General features: G+C 43.1%; 1 protein-coding gene across 7 annotated transcripts in view; it reads right to left on the reverse strand.

The window, feature by feature from the left end:
* LOC132137490 (neurexin-2-like) overlaps positions 1-18063 on the reverse strand; it is a 430743-nt gene that overhangs the window by 122655 nt on the left and 290025 nt on the right. For all 7 annotated transcript variants that reach the window (XM_059547511.1, XM_059547513.1, XM_059547509.1 and 4 more), the window contains one exon: positions 4795-4914. In XM_059547511.1, the coding sequence (XP_059403494.1) occupies positions 4795-4914 (120 nt within the window). The remainder of the gene's footprint in view (positions 1-4794; positions 4915-18063) is intronic.

Genomic DNA, 18063 nt, shown 5'->3' on the forward strand with positions numbered 1-18063 from the left:
AATAAGTCTCCTTTATGCTGTGTAAAAAACTCTCCACTTGTATCAGAATTTAGAAAATCTGTTTACAAACACTGGCACATTATTGATTCGGACCCCAAACTAATCAGAGTCTTCCCAGAAAAACCTAAGCTTATTTTTAAGCGTGCTTCTAACTTAAAAGACCATCTAGTTAAGAATGATATACGTCCACAACTTACAACTCCTTTTTTAACATGCAAGAGGGTAATTATAGATGTGGAAGTTGTGCCCAGTGCTCGTATACGCATAAATGTAAAAATTTTAATCATCCACACACTGGTAAGACACTATCTATTCGCGGCACCATTACATGTAGTACCACACATGTTATTTATTTAATCAGTTGCCCATGTGGCTTATCATATGTCGGTAAAACAACGAGAGCGCTACGGACTAGGATCAGTGAGCACAGAAGCACCATCAGAACAGGAGATGAACGTAGTCCTGTTGCTGCTCATTTTAAATTAGCTGGATTAAGGTGATCACCTGTGTCTATTTAAAGGTGATTTCACTTCACATTGATATTAAGCCTGATGAAGACCTGAGGGTCGAAACGTTGCTTGTTTTTTAATAAATTATGGGAGTTAGCAGTGTTGCGGACATTACATTTCTTCACCTCAGTAGTCTTTCTTTGTCCAGCACCTGCCAGAAGGTGGGATGTGCACACAAAAACTCTTTTTAACAAGACCACATTCTGAAGCATGTGTGAAATCAAAAACTGAATTGAGATGTCACGAGCAGGGTTACATGAGCAACCAAGAAGCATAAAGGTACATCTGGCAAACGCACATGTTAGTTTCATGCTCTTCAGTGAGCGCATCTGCCAAAGTGCCAAAGTGTAAATCAAAATGTAATGTGGCGAGCAGACAGCATTTCAAGTCATGTGTTCTTCCCTGCCCACTCTATCTCTCAGGTGGGGATGTACACGATTTGTGTGCTGTCTGCTTGGGAGCGGAGCATGCTTGGGCAGCTGGAGGAAAGCAGCCAGGTTCGAGATCCAGCTGGGTCTCGCCCACTGTTGCTAAAGCACAGCTGCAGTTGTTATTGTGGGGATCGCAACTGGATATAGCGGAGGGCTTCAAGACATGCTTGTCCTTATCTCGGTCCTCAACCACTGTAGCTGAGCTCAACATCGATTGGCCAGCAGAGAAAGAGGACGCTCATCCCAAAAGCAAGTTGGATAAGAATTTCCTAAGAATGAAATCACAACCTTCATGACGGGGACTTCATGAACTTCCCCAGATCTCCTTGCCAAAGTGTCAAGACCATGGGAGCAATCATACTCAGCCCGACTTTTCAGTCCAACAATCACCGACTACTTGAACATCATGGGGCTGAATGAGAAGGGTTATGGGTCGATGCCTGCAGTGGAGCAGGCGCTTGCGAGCTATCTCTCCCCGTTCTCATCATCATCCCTGAAGGCCTTGAAGATTCTCAACCAGGCTGGATGTCATTTTTAATGGCCTGGTGGGAATATGCTCATGTTAGAGCAGTCAGTTCAGTCGTTCCCTGCAGGCTATCCACTTCAGGGCAATATAGTGGCTCCTCTAGTGATGCCAGAGGCCAGTCTCAAGAGAGCAGGGTGACATGAGCAACCAAGAAGCATAAAGGTACATCTGGCAAACGCACATGTTAGTTTCATGCTCTTCAGTGAGCGCATCTGCCAAAGTGCCAAAGTGTAAATCAAAATGTAATGTGGCGAGCAGACAGCATTTCAAGTCATGTGTTCTTCCCTGCCCACTCTATCTCTCAGGTGGGGATGTACACGATTTGTGTGCTGTCTGCTTGGGAGCGGAGCATGCTTGGGCAGCTGGAGGAAAGCAGCCAGGTTCGAGATCCAGCTGGGTCTCGCCCACTGTTGCTAAAGCACAGCTGCAGTTGTTATTGTGGGGATCGCAACTGGATATAGCGGAGGGCTTCAAGACATGCTTGTCCTTATCTCGGTAGATTCTCAACCAGGCTGGATGTCATTTTTAATGGCCTGGTGGGAATATGCTCATGTTAGAGCAGTCAGTTCAGTCGTTCCCTGCAGGCTATCCACTTCAGGGCAATATAGTGGCTCCTCTAGTGATGCCAGAGGCCAGTCTCAAGAGAGCAGGGTGACATGAGCAACCAAGAAGCATAAAGGTACATCTGGCAAACGCACATGTTAGTTTCATGCTCTTCAGTGAGCGCATCTGCCAAAGTGCCAAAGTGTAAATCAAAATGTAATGTGGCGAGCAGACAGCATTTCAAGTCATGTGTTCTTCCCTGCCCACTCTATCTCTCAGGTGGGGATGTACACGATTTGTGTGCTGTCTGCTTGGGAGCGGAGCATGCTTGGGCAGCTGGTTCCCTTAGAAGACTTTCTGACAGCGTGGAAATTTCTGACAAATGTCTCACAATGGGTCCTGCACACTGTAGAGAATCCAGTTTGGTTCTCGTCCACCTCGCTTCAACAGGGTTATTCCTATATTAGTGGGCCCTGAGCAGGCTCTGGTATTGGAACAAGAAGTAGAAACTCTCTTGAAAAAGTAAGCCATAGAATGTGTTCCTTCCTCGAGAGAGAGAATCAGCGTTCCAACAAAGCATGGGGGGTTGTGTCCAATCATAGATCTGCATCTACTGAACCACGCTAACAAACTAATTCAATTCAGTGTGAGCACACACCCGGAGCAGTGGGCAGCCATTTATGCTGCGGCGCCCGGGGAGCAGTTGGGGGTTCAATGCCTTGCTCAAGGGCACCTAAGTCGTGGTATTGAAGGTGGAGAGAGAACTGTACATGCACTCCCCCCACCCACAATTCCTGCCGGCCCGGGACTCGAACTCACAACCTTTCGATTGGGAGTCCGACTCTCTAACCATTAGGCCACGACTTCCCCATTGATAGATCTCAAGGAGGCATACTTCCATGTATCCATGCTTCCTCAACACAGGAAGTTCCCAAGGTTTGCTTTCGAGGGTGAAACATACCAGTATCGGGTTCTTCCGTTCAACCTGTCACTCTCACCCCACATTTTCAGAAAGTTTGTGGATGCTGCCTTGGCTCCGTTGCGACTCCAGGGCATCCACATACTAATTTACGGTTGGTTGATTTTAGCTCAGTCAGAGGAGATGGCGGCTCGGCATCGAGACGTCATCCTCACCCATATGAAAGAGATGGGGTTACGGCTGAATACCAAGAAAAGTGTGCTTTCTCCACTACAGAGTCATCCTTCACCCATGCCCGGAGTTATGGAAGTTGTGGGCGTGGCCCCTGAGGAGGCACACCTGACAGCATCCGGTCTCAGTTAGTGGAAAGACACCCATTAGTTACACGTTTTCTCCATGGCACCCAGAGGCTAAGGCCTGTACAGTGCACCAAGGTGCCCTTATGGGACCTGGCAGTTCCTCACACTTAAGATGATCTTCCTGCTCACTATATCCTCACTGAAGAGGATGGAGGACCTCCAGGCACTTGCTTTGTCATCCCTGGAGTTTTCCCTGGGCATGGCTAGGACATTCCTCTACCCGAGACCTGGGTAGGTCCCTAAAGTGTCCCCCTCGTTGTCTGGTCCCATTGTGCTGCAAGCCTTTTGTCCTCCTCCATTCCAGGAAGCAGGCCAGGAAAGACTCAATCTGCTTTGTCCAGTGTGAGCACTAGATACTTACGTTCACAGAGCTGCACAGTGGCATAAGGCAGATCAGTTGTTCATTCAGACTGACGGCTGAAGATCTAGAATCCATGGCGGCTTTCATTAGCCAAGGCAGCCCATGAGGCCGTTTGACCAACATGTCAAACAACCAAATCACAGCTCATTTAATTCATTATCACATTTCGGCGTGTGGAAATGTCGCAACAATAACAGACCAGTGTGTAAAACTTTCAGACTTATTTTAAAGAGTCTATGCTGCAAACTTCACATTTTTTACATATTTTTGAAAATCCAGCATTTAGTTGATTCTGATAAGCGCTAGTCGTCACAGTTGTAAACACGACGCCTTTCTTCTTTCATGATGTGGTTTGGTGTCAAGGCATCTTTATTTCCAGATGGAATGCTAAAGAAAGCGACACACGTCTCCCAAAAATCCTGGAAACTCCTGAAGTGTTTCAACTTTTGTGTGCCTTATGCATCAGACGTTTAGCCAACGGTCTGTGGGCGTGACGTCTGAGGCTGAGACAAGTTGTTCATTTGCTTTGGTCCACCTAAGAAAGAGGTTCCTGCGACCTTGAAAACCCAGAGTCAGTGGGTGGTTGAGACTAGCACACTGGCCTATGAGTCCTCTGGCCTCCAGTCACCTACAGGGGTCAGAGCGCACTTGACCAGGGTTATGATGGCCTCCAAGGCCTTATCAGTGGACGTGGCCCTTTAAGATGTCTGCGCTGAGGCAGGCTGGTCCTCTCCGCACACATTCATGCAGTTCTACAGTCTCGATCTGACATCTACCTCAGGGTCCCAAGTTCAAGTTCCTGAAAGGGAGTGTCTTGATGATACGTATGTAACCATGGTTCCCTGAAGGGAAAGAAACGCTGCATCTCTTTGCCATACTCTCTGCATCCCTGCAGGTGCTTGCTTCAGCAGAGGCTAACATGCGCGCTTGCCGGATGCGCCTTTACGCTTCTTGGTTGTTCACATGACCCCCTTCATGACATTAATTATTATGGACATTTATATTTTAATTATAGTTTATATATAAACAGTTTATATATTCTACAGAAGCCGGTTTAGAGCTGGAATAAAAAGTACTTCTGTGAACACTACAGTGTGATCTGTGGCCAGGATCGCTGCAGAAGACGGCGATGGTGTGTGTACTCACGATCGCTGCAGTACGAGCCCCCGTAGGACGTCATGGTGCAGTCACACGAGAAGCCCTCCCACTGCTGCAGACACACCCCCTGATGATGACAGGAGCCCTCCGTACAGGTGGTGCTGGGTCCTGCACAGACACACACACACACACACACACAGGGGCTCAGTTGTCAGCTGGAGTGAGGAGATATCCAGGGCTTAGCAAAAAGGCATTCATGAATACACACAAAAAAAATATATAAATACTAGTGCTGTCAAATGATTAATCGCAATTAATTGCATTCAAAATAAACATTTTTGTTTACATAATATATATATATATATATATATATATATATATATATATATATATATATATATATATATATATGTCACACCACAGAACTGTCTTGTCGTGTTTTCATTCCCTATGTGGTTAGTATGACCTTAATTTCTCCTCATGTTTGATTGTGTCATTCTGTTCACCTGAGTTCTATTAATTATCCTCATTTGTTTGCACTTAAAGTCAAGCCTGTTCAGTTTTGTTTTGCCGAGTATTGTGAATGTTACCTCGTGTGTGTTCCTGACCTTTTTGGACATCATCTGTTGTGGAATAATAATCTCACTGCTCTGTGTGTGTGCACTTGGATGGGTTAAAACCCTCTGGAGTCGCGGATACGCTTTATGAGTCATTTTCTCCTGATAACCCCGAAAAGAAATTAAATTACACTTTCAGTTTTAATCGTACAGATAAGAGCAATACATCAATCGAATCTGTAAAGGGTGTACTTTTTTTGTATTAACACATAATAACAACAAAACTTTCTGCACTTATAAAATAAAGATAACAAACAAGGTGTGCTGTCTGCAGCCTTTGTCTGCGCTGATCTTCATTTACAAACATGTCATTAAAATGAACTGTAACTCTGTGAATACTCAACGAAGAGACATGAGAGAGATATCTATAGAAAGCTTGGCATGTCTACTTTTAAACTACAAATATTCAAAAAACAAATATTCTGAGATAAAGTAATGAAAAAAAATGTGATGTGCGTTTTTCACGATGTGCTGAGGATTACCTCAGGATTTCCTCATAAAAAAGAATGAAGCACTTTATTCAGCAGAGATCATAAACATGACTAAGTCTCTTTTTATTTATTTATATACTTGTACTAATTTTCACATAACGTGTAAACATTTTACTAGTTAGACTTTTTCCAAACTTATAATTCCTGACTAAATGTATAATCAAGTGAAATATTATGAAGTTTAATTTACATCATCTAAATGTTCTACTGTACTACTAGTATCAGTGACCATCACAATAATGTTAATAATGTCAATAATGATATACATCCTTATAATGTAATAATGTTTTTTTTTCTTTTCTTTTTTTTTGTGGAAAATAAGATTGTTAAAAGGATTTCTGAAGGATTGTGACTGGAGTAATGATGCAAAAAATTCAGTTTGAAAGTCAGCTTTGATTGTTCCTAATAAACTGTTTAACTGCACTCACAAGTGAATATTAAATTATGTTGTGGGATAATTAAATATATTCAAAATAAACTACAAACATAAAATTATATAGATTTATTTTGTCCTCACATTCTTTCTTGTAACTCCTCCCTCTCAGTGACACACAGCTGACTGAAAGGCCAATTATGCAGCTCATTATGCGGGTCTTTGTCTTCTCAGGTGTAAATCACAATGATATTCATGATAGTTGACACCTATGCTCTGTGTGTGCATGTCAAAAGTCTGTCCCGTTGGTCCTATTTATTGTTGTCTGTCTCTTAGCCATTAAAAGATCGCTAAAACAGCTCAATATGCCTAAAGTAAAAGCAAAGACCAAACATATTAAGGGCGATTCCAAGCCACGTTATAGATTGTGTGTTCCTCCCTGCCCTCGCTACCTTACGAGTGGGGATACACACAATTTCTGCGTGGCTTGCCTGGGATCGAAGCACGCTGAGTAGGCTCTCGAGGGGGCCGACTGTCCGCATTGTGAACGATTGCCAATGCCGACGCTTCGATCCCGGAGGGCTCTCTTCGAGGAGGGAGCCTTCACCAGCGTTCCCCGCGGTGCTGGCCCCGCTTCTGCCAAGGCAGAACGGCTGCTGCACTCGTGGGGTTTGCAGGTGGATCTGTCAGAAGGAATGGAGACGGGCCAGTCCTTATCTCCTTCCTCATCTGCCAGATCTGGCGCCCAAACCCTGGGTTCAGAAGCACGCTCGTCGGTTTCTTCCCCCCAGGGTGAGGGATCAGCTCTTCACCTCTCTTCCTCCGAGGAGGTCGATGTGGAGACTGTTGCTGGGGATTCGCCACCCCTGTCGCCCCAGTATGAGGAGCTTTTGGAGGTGGTTACACGCGCAGTAGATAAATTAAAAATCGAACGGCCTGCTGAGAAACATTCTGAGCCACAGAGAAGCAAATTAGATGAACGCTTTCTGCGGCCGAGGCAACCACCTCCACATCGGAGCCTACCTTATTTTCCTGATCTCCACGACGAGATATCGAGATCATGGAATCATCCTTGTTCGACCCGCCTCTTTGGCCCCGATTCACAATATTATGGCAACGTGATGAGGCTGGGAGAACGGGGTTATAGAGCGATGCCACGGGTCGAACAGACGCTCGCGGGCTATCTGTCGCCCGGATCGGCATCGTCTCTAAAGGCTCCGACGTTGCCCACCAAGCCTCTTAGAGTTACATCATCGCTGGTGGGCAAATGTTATGTGGCAGCAGGTCAGGCTGGGGCTTGCCTTCACACCATGGCAGTCCTACAAGCTTATCAGGCCGACCTGCTGGGAGATATCGATGAGGGAGAGGGGATCAAGTCTGAAGATATTGAAGAGCTTAGAAAGACCGCTGATCTCTCCCTCTGCGCCACTAAAGAGACCGCTCGCGCAATTGGGCGGTCTATGGCAGCCTTAGTGGCCGCGGAGAGGCATTTGTGGCTGACCCTGTCAGAAATCAAAGAAAGAGACAGGGTCTGCCTCCTGGACGCCCCGCTTCAGCCTTCTGGCCTGTTTGGCGACACAGTCAATACTGTCGTCGACAGGTTCCAGGAGGCATGGAAACAGGCGGCGGCGTCCCAGAATTTCCTCCCTCGTCGCTCTTGTGGTGCATCTGGGTGGGATATGACCACGCCACATACCGGCTCCTCATACAGAGAAGAGCAAAGACAGAGTGTCAACGCTCGTGCTCCCCCACGATGGGAGCGAGGGCCTCAGTGACGCTCTGAGTCGGGGACTTCCAAGGCTAAGCCTGATTTAAGAACTGTTATCGAGACCCGGAAGTCCTCGACAAGAAGATCCTGACGCCAGAGGCTCAAGGATCCTGAGGGTAGCCCCTACTGGGGTAGAGCGCGGTCCACATCATTATACGGTGCCGCCTCACCTCAGTGCCCTCAGGAGGTCGGTCTGCCAACCCTGCCAGAGTTTCAGGGCGCAGCGGCCTCCAGCGAGCGCTGCTCCCAGTTACTTCCGCCCGCGAGCGTAGCGGAGCTGGAATGCTCGCCGCCCCTTCGGGGGCCTCTTACACCAGAGGTCAGTCTCGAGAGACTGATTCCCTTAGTAGATTATTTAGCAGCGTGTAAACTACTGCCAAATGTATCTCAGTGGGTCCTGCGTACAATAGAAAAAGGCTACTGCTTTCAGTTCGGTCATTCACCACCGAAATTCAACGGGGTTACACCGACAGTTGTCGGCCCCCGGCAGGCTCTGGTGATGGAACAAGAAGTGAATACCCTATTAAGGAAGGAGGTTATCGAGGTGGTCCCTCCTCTAGACACGGAATCCAGGTTTTACAGCCAGTATTTCATAGTTCCAAAGAAGGATTGGGTGTTGCGTCCGATCTTAGACTTACGTCACCTGAACCGCTCAGTTATGCCACTGAAGTTCAAAATGCTCACTGTCAAGCAGGTTGTAGCTCAAATCAGATCCGAGGACTGGTTTGTCACGATAGATCTCAAAGACGCATACTTCCACATATCCATCCTTCCACAACACAGGAAGTTTCTGAGGTTCACTTTCGGGGGCAAAGCTTATCAATATCGAGTACTTCCCTTTTGCCTCACACTCTCACCCCGCACGTTCACAAAATGTGTAGATGCAGCTCTGTTACCCCTTCGTATGCAGGGCATCCGCATTCTAAATTATATCGACGATTGGTTGATTCTAGCTCAATCAGAGCAGATGGCGGTTCGACATCGAGATATTGTTCTCGCACATATGGGGGAGCTGAGTTTGAGACTAAACGCCAAGAAGAGTGTACTTTCTCCAGTTCAGAGAACCACCTATCTAGGCGTAGTGTGGAATTCGACCACGATGCAGGCACGTCTGTCTCCTGCTCGGATCGAGTCGATTCTCACATCAGTCGAGAGAGTCAAAGAGGGCCAGTCACTCACTGTCAAACAACTTCAGAGATTGTTAGGTCTGATGGCAGCTGTGTCCAACGTGATACCTTTTGGCCTGCTGTACATGAGACCCCTACAGTGGTGGCTTAAGTCCAAGGGCTTTTCCCCGAGGGGAAATCCACTTCGAGTTATCAAGGTCACGCAGCGATGCCTTCGTGCCTTAGACATGTGGAAGAAACCTTGGTTCTTGAATCAGGGCCCGGTGCTGGGAGCTCCTTGTCGCCGTGTAACGCTAGCGACAGACGCGTCCCTCACCGGTTGGGGTGCGGTCATGAGTGGCCACCCTTTCCCCTCGGTCTGTGGAGTGGTCGCCATCTGACATGGCACATCAATTGCCTAGTGATGCTAGCAGTCTATCGAGCATTGAAACATTTCCTCCCAGACCTGAGAGGTCACCATGTGTTGGTGCGCACCGACAACACATCAGTGGTCTCTTATATCAATCACCGGGGGGTCTGCGTTCACGCCCCTTGTACAAGATGGCACACCAGATACTTCTGTGGTCCCAGGGGCAAACTCCTGTCGCTCAGAGTAGTGTATTATCCTGGGAGATTGAATGTGGGAGCAGACATACTGTCGAGGCAGGGGCCGAGGCCCGGGGAATGGAAACTTCACCCCGAGGTGGTGAAACAGATATGGAGAGTGTTTGGCACTTCGACTCAGGAGACATCGCAATGTCCCCTCTGGTTCTCTCTGGTTCTGGTGCCAAGGCTCACTCTACTCGGGGTATGGCAATCTCTAAGGCCTTCTCAGCAGGTGTGTCCCTCTTGGACATCTGCAACGCTGCGGGGTGGTCAACGCCCTCTACATTTGTCAGATTTTATGACCTTGACATGCGAGCCACTCCAGGCTCTTCTGTTCTCTAGCCTTAGCTGTGCTCTTCGGATACACACTAGGCAGGGATTTGGAAGTCTGGCAGCGTGGGCACATCGTTCCCCAAAGCGCTTGACGCAGCTCGAGTTCCTGAAAAGGAACGTCTTAAGGTTACGAATGTAACCCTGCTTCCTTGAAGGAACGAGATGCTGCGTCGCAGAGCCATACTCCCGGCACCCCTGCCGGCGCTTGCTTCCCTGCTCGAATCTGAAGCCAGCTGCACGCCACGTGCTTTTATAGCTTCCTGGTCGCTACGTCACCCCGCCCGTGACGTCACGCCCTTCCGTTGGACAGATTGCACACGATTGGTCTCGTCAGGGACACGATAGGTCTCGTCAGGGACGTTCCCCAAAGCGCTTGACCCAGCGTCTCATTCCTTCAAGGAACCAGGGTTACATTCGTAACCTTGAGACGTTTTTCACTAACCATGCATAAATGTTGTTTTCTCAAAAACAAAATCATGTACATACAAGCTATTTATATATTATTGTAGCCCAATTTGTACTGAATACAGTGTTTTCAGACTTTAGCCACTAATATGTTTAGAAGCAACTGAAAAAGCACAAAAGTCAGGGCATGACAGAACTTCTCCAGGCCCCCAAAACCCCCTAGACCTCAGAGGGTTAATATCATTTAAGTTTAAATAACTTGTGCATCTAATCAGATTACACCAACAACTTAAGATCGCAGCTAACCTAAAAATTTTACAGTGTGTCAGTTTAAGAATTAAGCACAAAACACTGAAGTATAAAAACTGAAATAATAATTCCAATAATCTTTGTTTACAACATCAAAACATAATTTTTTTAAAAAGTGTAGCTCTATAGTGGCATGTGGTTATACCTCATCATTTACTGGATGGATTTGAGCTTGGAGCAAAACAAAGCCATGCAATCCCTTCTGAAGACATTGTGTGTCTCATTTAAACCTGTGCTTTTCGGCCTATATTGCATTGGCATATTTGAAAAGTAAAGGCAAAATAAATTGCAATGATTCTGCAGTTCCTTCAAATGACACAAACAATGTCATTTCTTTAATATGTGAGAGTGTGAGTCTTTGAGCAGCAGTGCATCTGGAGCAGCATTAGCATCTGATGAAGTCTGAATGTGTTTCTGGCAGCACAGGTGACAGGCCGGTCGCGCTGCGTAATAATGTTGTTTTTGCAGAGAGAGCGAGAGACACTGGAGTGAAATGAGATGGGGTCCGAGGGGAAATCACACACAGAATATCACAGCAGCCTGTTTCCACCAACAACAATGCTTTCTCAAAGGCATTAAACACACATCCAATGCTTTCTGTTCAGAGATCTAATGTGCATGATAAAGTATTATCTAACATAAAATCTGCATAAAAATGTGACCTTCTCAACTATAGCCAACAATTAACATACAACATTGCATAATCTGAATATCCACTTCATGACAGGAAAAACATCAGCCCACACACATCATCCATCCATCCAAACATCCAACCTTCCAACCAACCATCCATCCATCCATCTAACCATCCATCCATCCATCCATCCGTCCATCTAACCAACCATCTATCCATCCATCCGTCCATCCATCTAACCATCCATCCATCCATCTAACCATCCATCCATCCATCATTCATCCATCCATCCATCCATCTAACCATCCATCCATCCATCTATCTAACCAACCATCCATCCATCTATCCATCTAACCAACCAACCAACCATCCATCCATCTAACCATCCATCTATCCATCCATCCATCCATCCATCCAACCATCCATCTATCCATCTAGCCATCCATCCATCCATCTTAACAACCATCCAACCATCAATCCATCCATCCATCCATCCAGGATGAATTAAACTAATCAAAAGTGTCAGGAAAGACATTTATAATGTTACAGTATATTTCTATTTCAAAGAAATGCTGTTCTTTTGAACTTCATATTCATTTGTGAATCCTGACAAATAAAATGTTTCCATAAAAATATTGTGCTATATGTTTCTCGAGCAGCAAAGACACACAATCACATAGAAAACAGCCGTTTTAAATGGTAATAATATTTCACTGTTTTAACTGTATTTGCAATCAAATAAATGCAGCCTCGGTGAGCAGAAGAGCTACAGAAACATTCAACATTCAAATAAACAACATTCAAGACTTTGAGAACAATTACTGATTTTTACATAGGCCAGTACAAGCATATTCTCCTCAGTTGCTAAACTTGCTAAAATAAGGTTTAAAAAAATAACAACATCCATTTTCCTCTGATATATAACATTATCACGTGTCTGCACTCGCCACAAACACAATAACACACATGCCCGTGAAGGACCGTTGCCACTGATATATAATAGACAACAGATAGATTATATTATATTATATATAGTGTAGCTCAGTGCTTGTCTCTCAGGTTTCATGTAATTTGTATTTTTTCAGCTTGTTTAAAACCCTCTGGGCTTCTTCGGGTCAAAAAAGACCGAAACCATGTACGTTTTAAATTTTTAAATTTTTTTGCTTCATCGGAGGGGGATGAAACTTGGTGACTTTTGTTGTATTACCTATGTGAACACACAAAAAAATCAAGGAGATGATTCTGATATGTTAAAGGGTCGTAAAAAAAAATTGCACACTTAGCTTCCTACGGGTCAAAAATGACCCACATAGGAAATGAATGGGAAATACAAGAAAATCCGAAAACTCAGAGAAACTTTGGTGGTACAAACTACAGATCAGCCACTGTGCAGAAAAAAAGTGTACAGCAATGAAGGGGTGACACTCTAAAACATCAAGAGTGCAAATAAGACACCCTCCCCCCCACACACACACACCCACACACACAAACACACACACACACAGAGAAATTAACTGGTAAGACTGAAACAGCAAATTTTGCTATATTTTACTATATAATCATAATAACTCCAAAACTATAGCAAGGAGAGTCAAAAGGTAGGTATCGTTTGAAAGAACTCTTTTTAAATTTTTCAAAAATATAAATTAGATTACATTTAGACATTGTCCTGCAGAGAAATTGCGGATAAAAGACAAAATATATATATAATTTGTATTATGATTTTGCATATCTTTCTTATTTGTCATGGAATAACTCAGGAAGGAAATAAGGTAGGAGGAAAATTCTTTTTTAGTGAAGTCCCCCTACATGTTAGCTGCATCTGGATAAAAAATAATAATAATTTGGATAAAGGAATCAAAAGTTACAGCATTTGGAACAGAGATAGCCTTTTTGTACAGTCTTTGACGCCCCCTCATGGGCAATTGTTTCTCCATGAAGAATATCTAGTCATAAAAGCAATAGATTATGTTAATTTTAGGCTCATTGTAATTGTAATAATATGCTGTAAAAAATGAAGTGCCATTTTCAATGATCTGTGAATGTTTCATGAGCTGTATGATGTTTTTGACACATTGCAGTACATTATTTTATAGATTATGAAAAAAAAAGAAATTGTATTTATCACCAAATAACTCAGCAATACTTAAGATTTTTTCAAAGTGGATACATTCACTGTAAAGGTCATACCCTAAGCTTTCAAATGACATCAACTTTGTGTTAATCAAGGCAATATTTTTGAAAAATATGGTAATGAATATTTTCGCAGCTAGGTGGCGCCTGCTGGCGGTACACTCGGTTTTAGAGGGATTACTCAGCACTCGTTAAGAGTTAATAAATGTGATTAGATGCATTAAAAAGCTGAGATCCTAAGCTTTAAAATGATATATAGATTGTGTTGTTCCATTCAGTGGTTGCTTAGTAATTCGATTTTTTTTCTTTCCAAATGGGAATAAAAAAAATAAATAAAAAAAAGCTATGGCAGCCTATAGGCGGTTACAGGACATTACACACATTTATTATATTTTAAAGCCACTGGATGGCGCTCTTCTCACTTGAATTTTTTTTTATTTTAGGCCTGCACTCTATTTTGATGTGCAATGGTGCATTTATTGAAAAAAAATTAAAATTAAAATAAAATAAAAATATATATATTAATTCTAATGGAAAAAATTGCTCATAAAAAATATATAATTAATGCAAAGTATCATAAAAATCTTTAAAAATTCTAAATAATATACAAAAAATATTATTGAACAAAAATATATTTGATTGGTTTTCCTGGGAAAAAAAAAGTTACATTTTTAAGGCTTCGGTCTTTTTTGACCCGGAGGAAGCTAAGTGTAACCCATTTACGAAGAAGCCCAGAGGGTTAATATGCCATTTTAAAAAGTTTGTGTTTAGCTGATTTAATGTTTAATGCAATATTTAATTTGACTTATGCTGATCATTCCTTTACATTTCCTCCAGACTACATGAAATTACAATATATTCCATTTTAGGGAAATTATTTCTGTCAAACCTAAGATGTTAGACCAAAACCTTCAAGATGTGAAGAGCAACAGTACCATCTGTGTCTCAATGGAGAGCTGGAGTGCTCATGCTGGAGTTTCAGAGTTATTCCTGACACACAAAATTCACAGCAGACTCTTACCAGATCCAGACAATCTGATCATATGCAGGAAAACAGAGCAGATGGATTTCCCGGATGTTACTTTGCAGTGTTTGTGACTCTGTTTGCACTGCAGGTCCATGCTCTGACTCTCAAACACGCAGCATGCTTTCAGACGTCTGCATGAACCCGGCTTTCACTCGTACACACGATGTAGATAGAAGCATTTCTCATGCATGCTTTATACTAATATGTTTAGAGATATATTCAGCAATTCTAAATGTATAAATGTTAAAGAAGTAAAAACAATCCAAAGATGTTTTGCATGAAGTTTAACCAGGCTGAATGCAGATAATGAGCTGACCTTCTCAAACCCAATGTCTTCTGCTGCTGCAGAATGCTTACAGCAAACCACACAGAAAAACACCTCAAAACAGAAAGATTAATGAAAAACAGGCTCATTGTCAAATGTCTGCATATCAGGGTTATTTGACGGTCACTAAAATACTATTATAGTTTTTAATATTTTAAATTAGATTTTATTTTTGTATTTTATGTTCCTCTTTGGGAACTCTAGCTGTGTTGAAGGTCACTTTGGGAATGCCCTTCAGCGTGACCAGCTCTGAACCACTTGTGTAATAAGTCCAATGGATGGGCGAGACGTCACGGACGGGGTGACCAGGAAGCTCAAATGCACGAGCGATGAGCATTGCAAGGTCTCTCTATGCATGTTCTCTGCTCCCGGAAGCCTTTCTTTGCTGGGGGAACCTTCTCTAGCGTTCCCAATGGTGCTGGTCCCACTTCTGCCAAGCAGGAGCAGTGATTACACTTGTGGGTAATGGAGACGGGCGAGTCCCCATCTTCTTCCTCACCCGCCAGATCCAGCACCCGCTCCCTGGGATTAGAAGCCCGCTCTGCGGTAACTTCCCCCGGGTAACGTACTCAATGCTCTGCCTGTCTTCTTCTGAGGAGGTTGACGTGGTGAGTGTCAGTGAGGACTCGCTGCCTCAATCGCTCCAGTATGAGGAGCTTTTGGAGTTGTAACTCGAGTTGTAACCGCAGAAGAGTAAACTGGGTACTGGAGGGCATGTGTTGGTGCGCACTGACAACAAAGTCATCTATTATATCAATCACCAAGGAGGTCTGCGCTCACGCCATTTGCACAAACTAGTATACCAGATCCTTGTGCGGTCCCATGGCAAACTCCTCTCACTGAGAGCAGTTCACAGTCCTGGGCATCTTAATATGGGAGCAGACATCCTGTCAAGGCAGGGGTCAAGGCCACAGGGAATGGAGGCTTTGCACCTAGGTGGTGAAGCAGATATGGAGAATTTTTGGCCAGGCTCAGCCAGACCTGTTTGCGACTTGACATCGCATTGTCCCCTCTGGTTCTTTTGGCTCATCCAGCTCCACTGGGGTTGGATACCATGGTACAGACGTGGCCGAGGCTTTATTTGTATGCCTTTCCCCCCGATCGCTCCGCTCCCAAGAGTTCTGGAGAGAGTGCACTGTGACGGGGTCCATCTGCTGCTAGAAGCCTCGTTCTGGCCCGACTGAGTATGGTTCTCGGACCTGATTTCCCTCCTCAACAGCTCTCCATGAGAGATTCCCATCAGGAGGGACCTCCTTTCACAGGCGGAGGGCACAATAATCCACCCCTGCCCGGAGTTGTGGGTGTGGACCCTGAGGGGGCACAACTCGTAGCTTCCAGTCTCAGAACCAACTGCAGTGTGCTGAGACTGAGGCCTCCTGTACGATCTCATGTACCTACTTGGGACCTGTCTGTGGTGCTAGAAGCTCTCTGTAGTCCTCCCTTCGAACCTATCAAGGAGATCTCTGATCACCGTCTTACTATCAAGACTACCTTTCTTCTGGCGATATCTTCTCTCAGGAGAGTTGGGCATCTGCAGGCCCTCTCTGTAGCCCCTTGCTATCTCCACTTTGTGCCCAGTCTGGCCAAAGAATATTCCTAAAGTCCCCTCTTCTACACCACGACCTCATACTCCAGGCCTTCAATCTTCTCTTTATTCTGACTTTATTGTAACTCTCTCACAATTCCTGTCTTTTTAAATTCTAAATTGTGTGAAAAACAAAACAAAACTACTATTGTGTGATAAAAAGTCACAATCACCCTTTCAATTTTTTAAATTTATTTCTTAATCATAAATATGTTTATGCAGTTTTTATTATTTTTATTTCAGTTTTAAGTTATTTAAGTCCTTAAAGTTACACTAAAATAAAATGAGAAATTATGCTTTGGCAACAAAATTTCCTTATTTATTTATTACATTTATTTTATTTCAAGTAATAATAATGTTTTTGATTTTAGTTTTAGATAACGATAACCCTGTGGCACACAATGGGTAAATCAAAGGAATGTTCCAGGTTCAAAACAATGGAAGCATGTTTCAGTTAATTCATTAAAATAAATAAAACAATACATAAATAAAATTGCTATTTTTTTTCTTTTCTCACAATTCTTACTATTTTTCTTGCACTTCTGCGTTTACATTTCTCAATTTTAACTTTTCTTCTCAGAATTACAGGTTTATATCTTGCAATTCTACATACAGTATGTGATGGAGCACAAAAGCAGCATGAAGCCTCCTCGTGTGAAGAACTAAGAGTGTAAAGACCATCGACTCCACCGGCAGGCACACCAGCAACGGAGAAGGGTAGCTTTTAATTTCTCCTCTTACCTACTACTTGTTTCGCTTCGGTTTCCTTTTTTATTTATTTTTTTCCATTTCTTACTATGTGTAAGTAAGTTATTTTTAGCATGTGTGTTTGGCAGTATTATTATTTGGGATTACTGTGAACTACTGTTGATTCATTTGTATTATTTGTATTTGTTATTTATTTAAATTTTAGTTAAATTATGTCTAAATTTATTATGTCTGTATAGGTTATTTAGTAAGTTTTAGTTTTATTTAATTTGAGTTATTTTACTACTTCGACAAACTAAATAGAAATGACGTAATACATTGAATTTATAAATGTGTGTGTATGTGTGTGTGTGTGTGTGTGTGTGTGTGTGTGGTTGTACATACACATGTAGTTGTTTTTATTGGTTTTTGGCTTATGCGTTATGTTAGAATTATTATAATATATTTTTTACCTTTTTTCTTTAATATTTTGAATAGTTTTTGGCTTTATTTTTTGTTTTTCATTTAAATGTTACGTTTTGAAATTCTGTTGTATGTATTTGTCATTTGTATTTAATTTCTTTATTTTTTAAACGTGTATAGGTAGTATTTAAACAGTTTTAGCTTTTAGTTTTGGATTTGTTTGTAGTTGTTCTAATACTACAATTGATTGCTTCTATTGTCCGCATTTGTAAGTCGCTTTTGATAAGTGACTTAGATATAATAGCACAGGTGTATATCTGTAGCAATAGCCAACAATACACTGTATGGGTCAAAATTATACATTTCTCTTTTATGCCAAAAATCATTAGGATATTAAATAAAGATCATGTTCGATGAAGATATTTTGTAAGTTTCCTACTGTAAATATATCAAAACATCATGTTTGATTAGTAACATGCATTGCTAAGAACTTCA

Source organism: Carassius carassius, unplaced genomic scaffold, assembly GCF_963082965.1.
Source record: "Carassius carassius unplaced genomic scaffold, fCarCar2.1 SCAFFOLD_64, whole genome shotgun sequence".
Taxonomy (NCBI): Eukaryota; Metazoa; Chordata; class Actinopteri; order Cypriniformes; family Cyprinidae; genus Carassius; species Carassius carassius.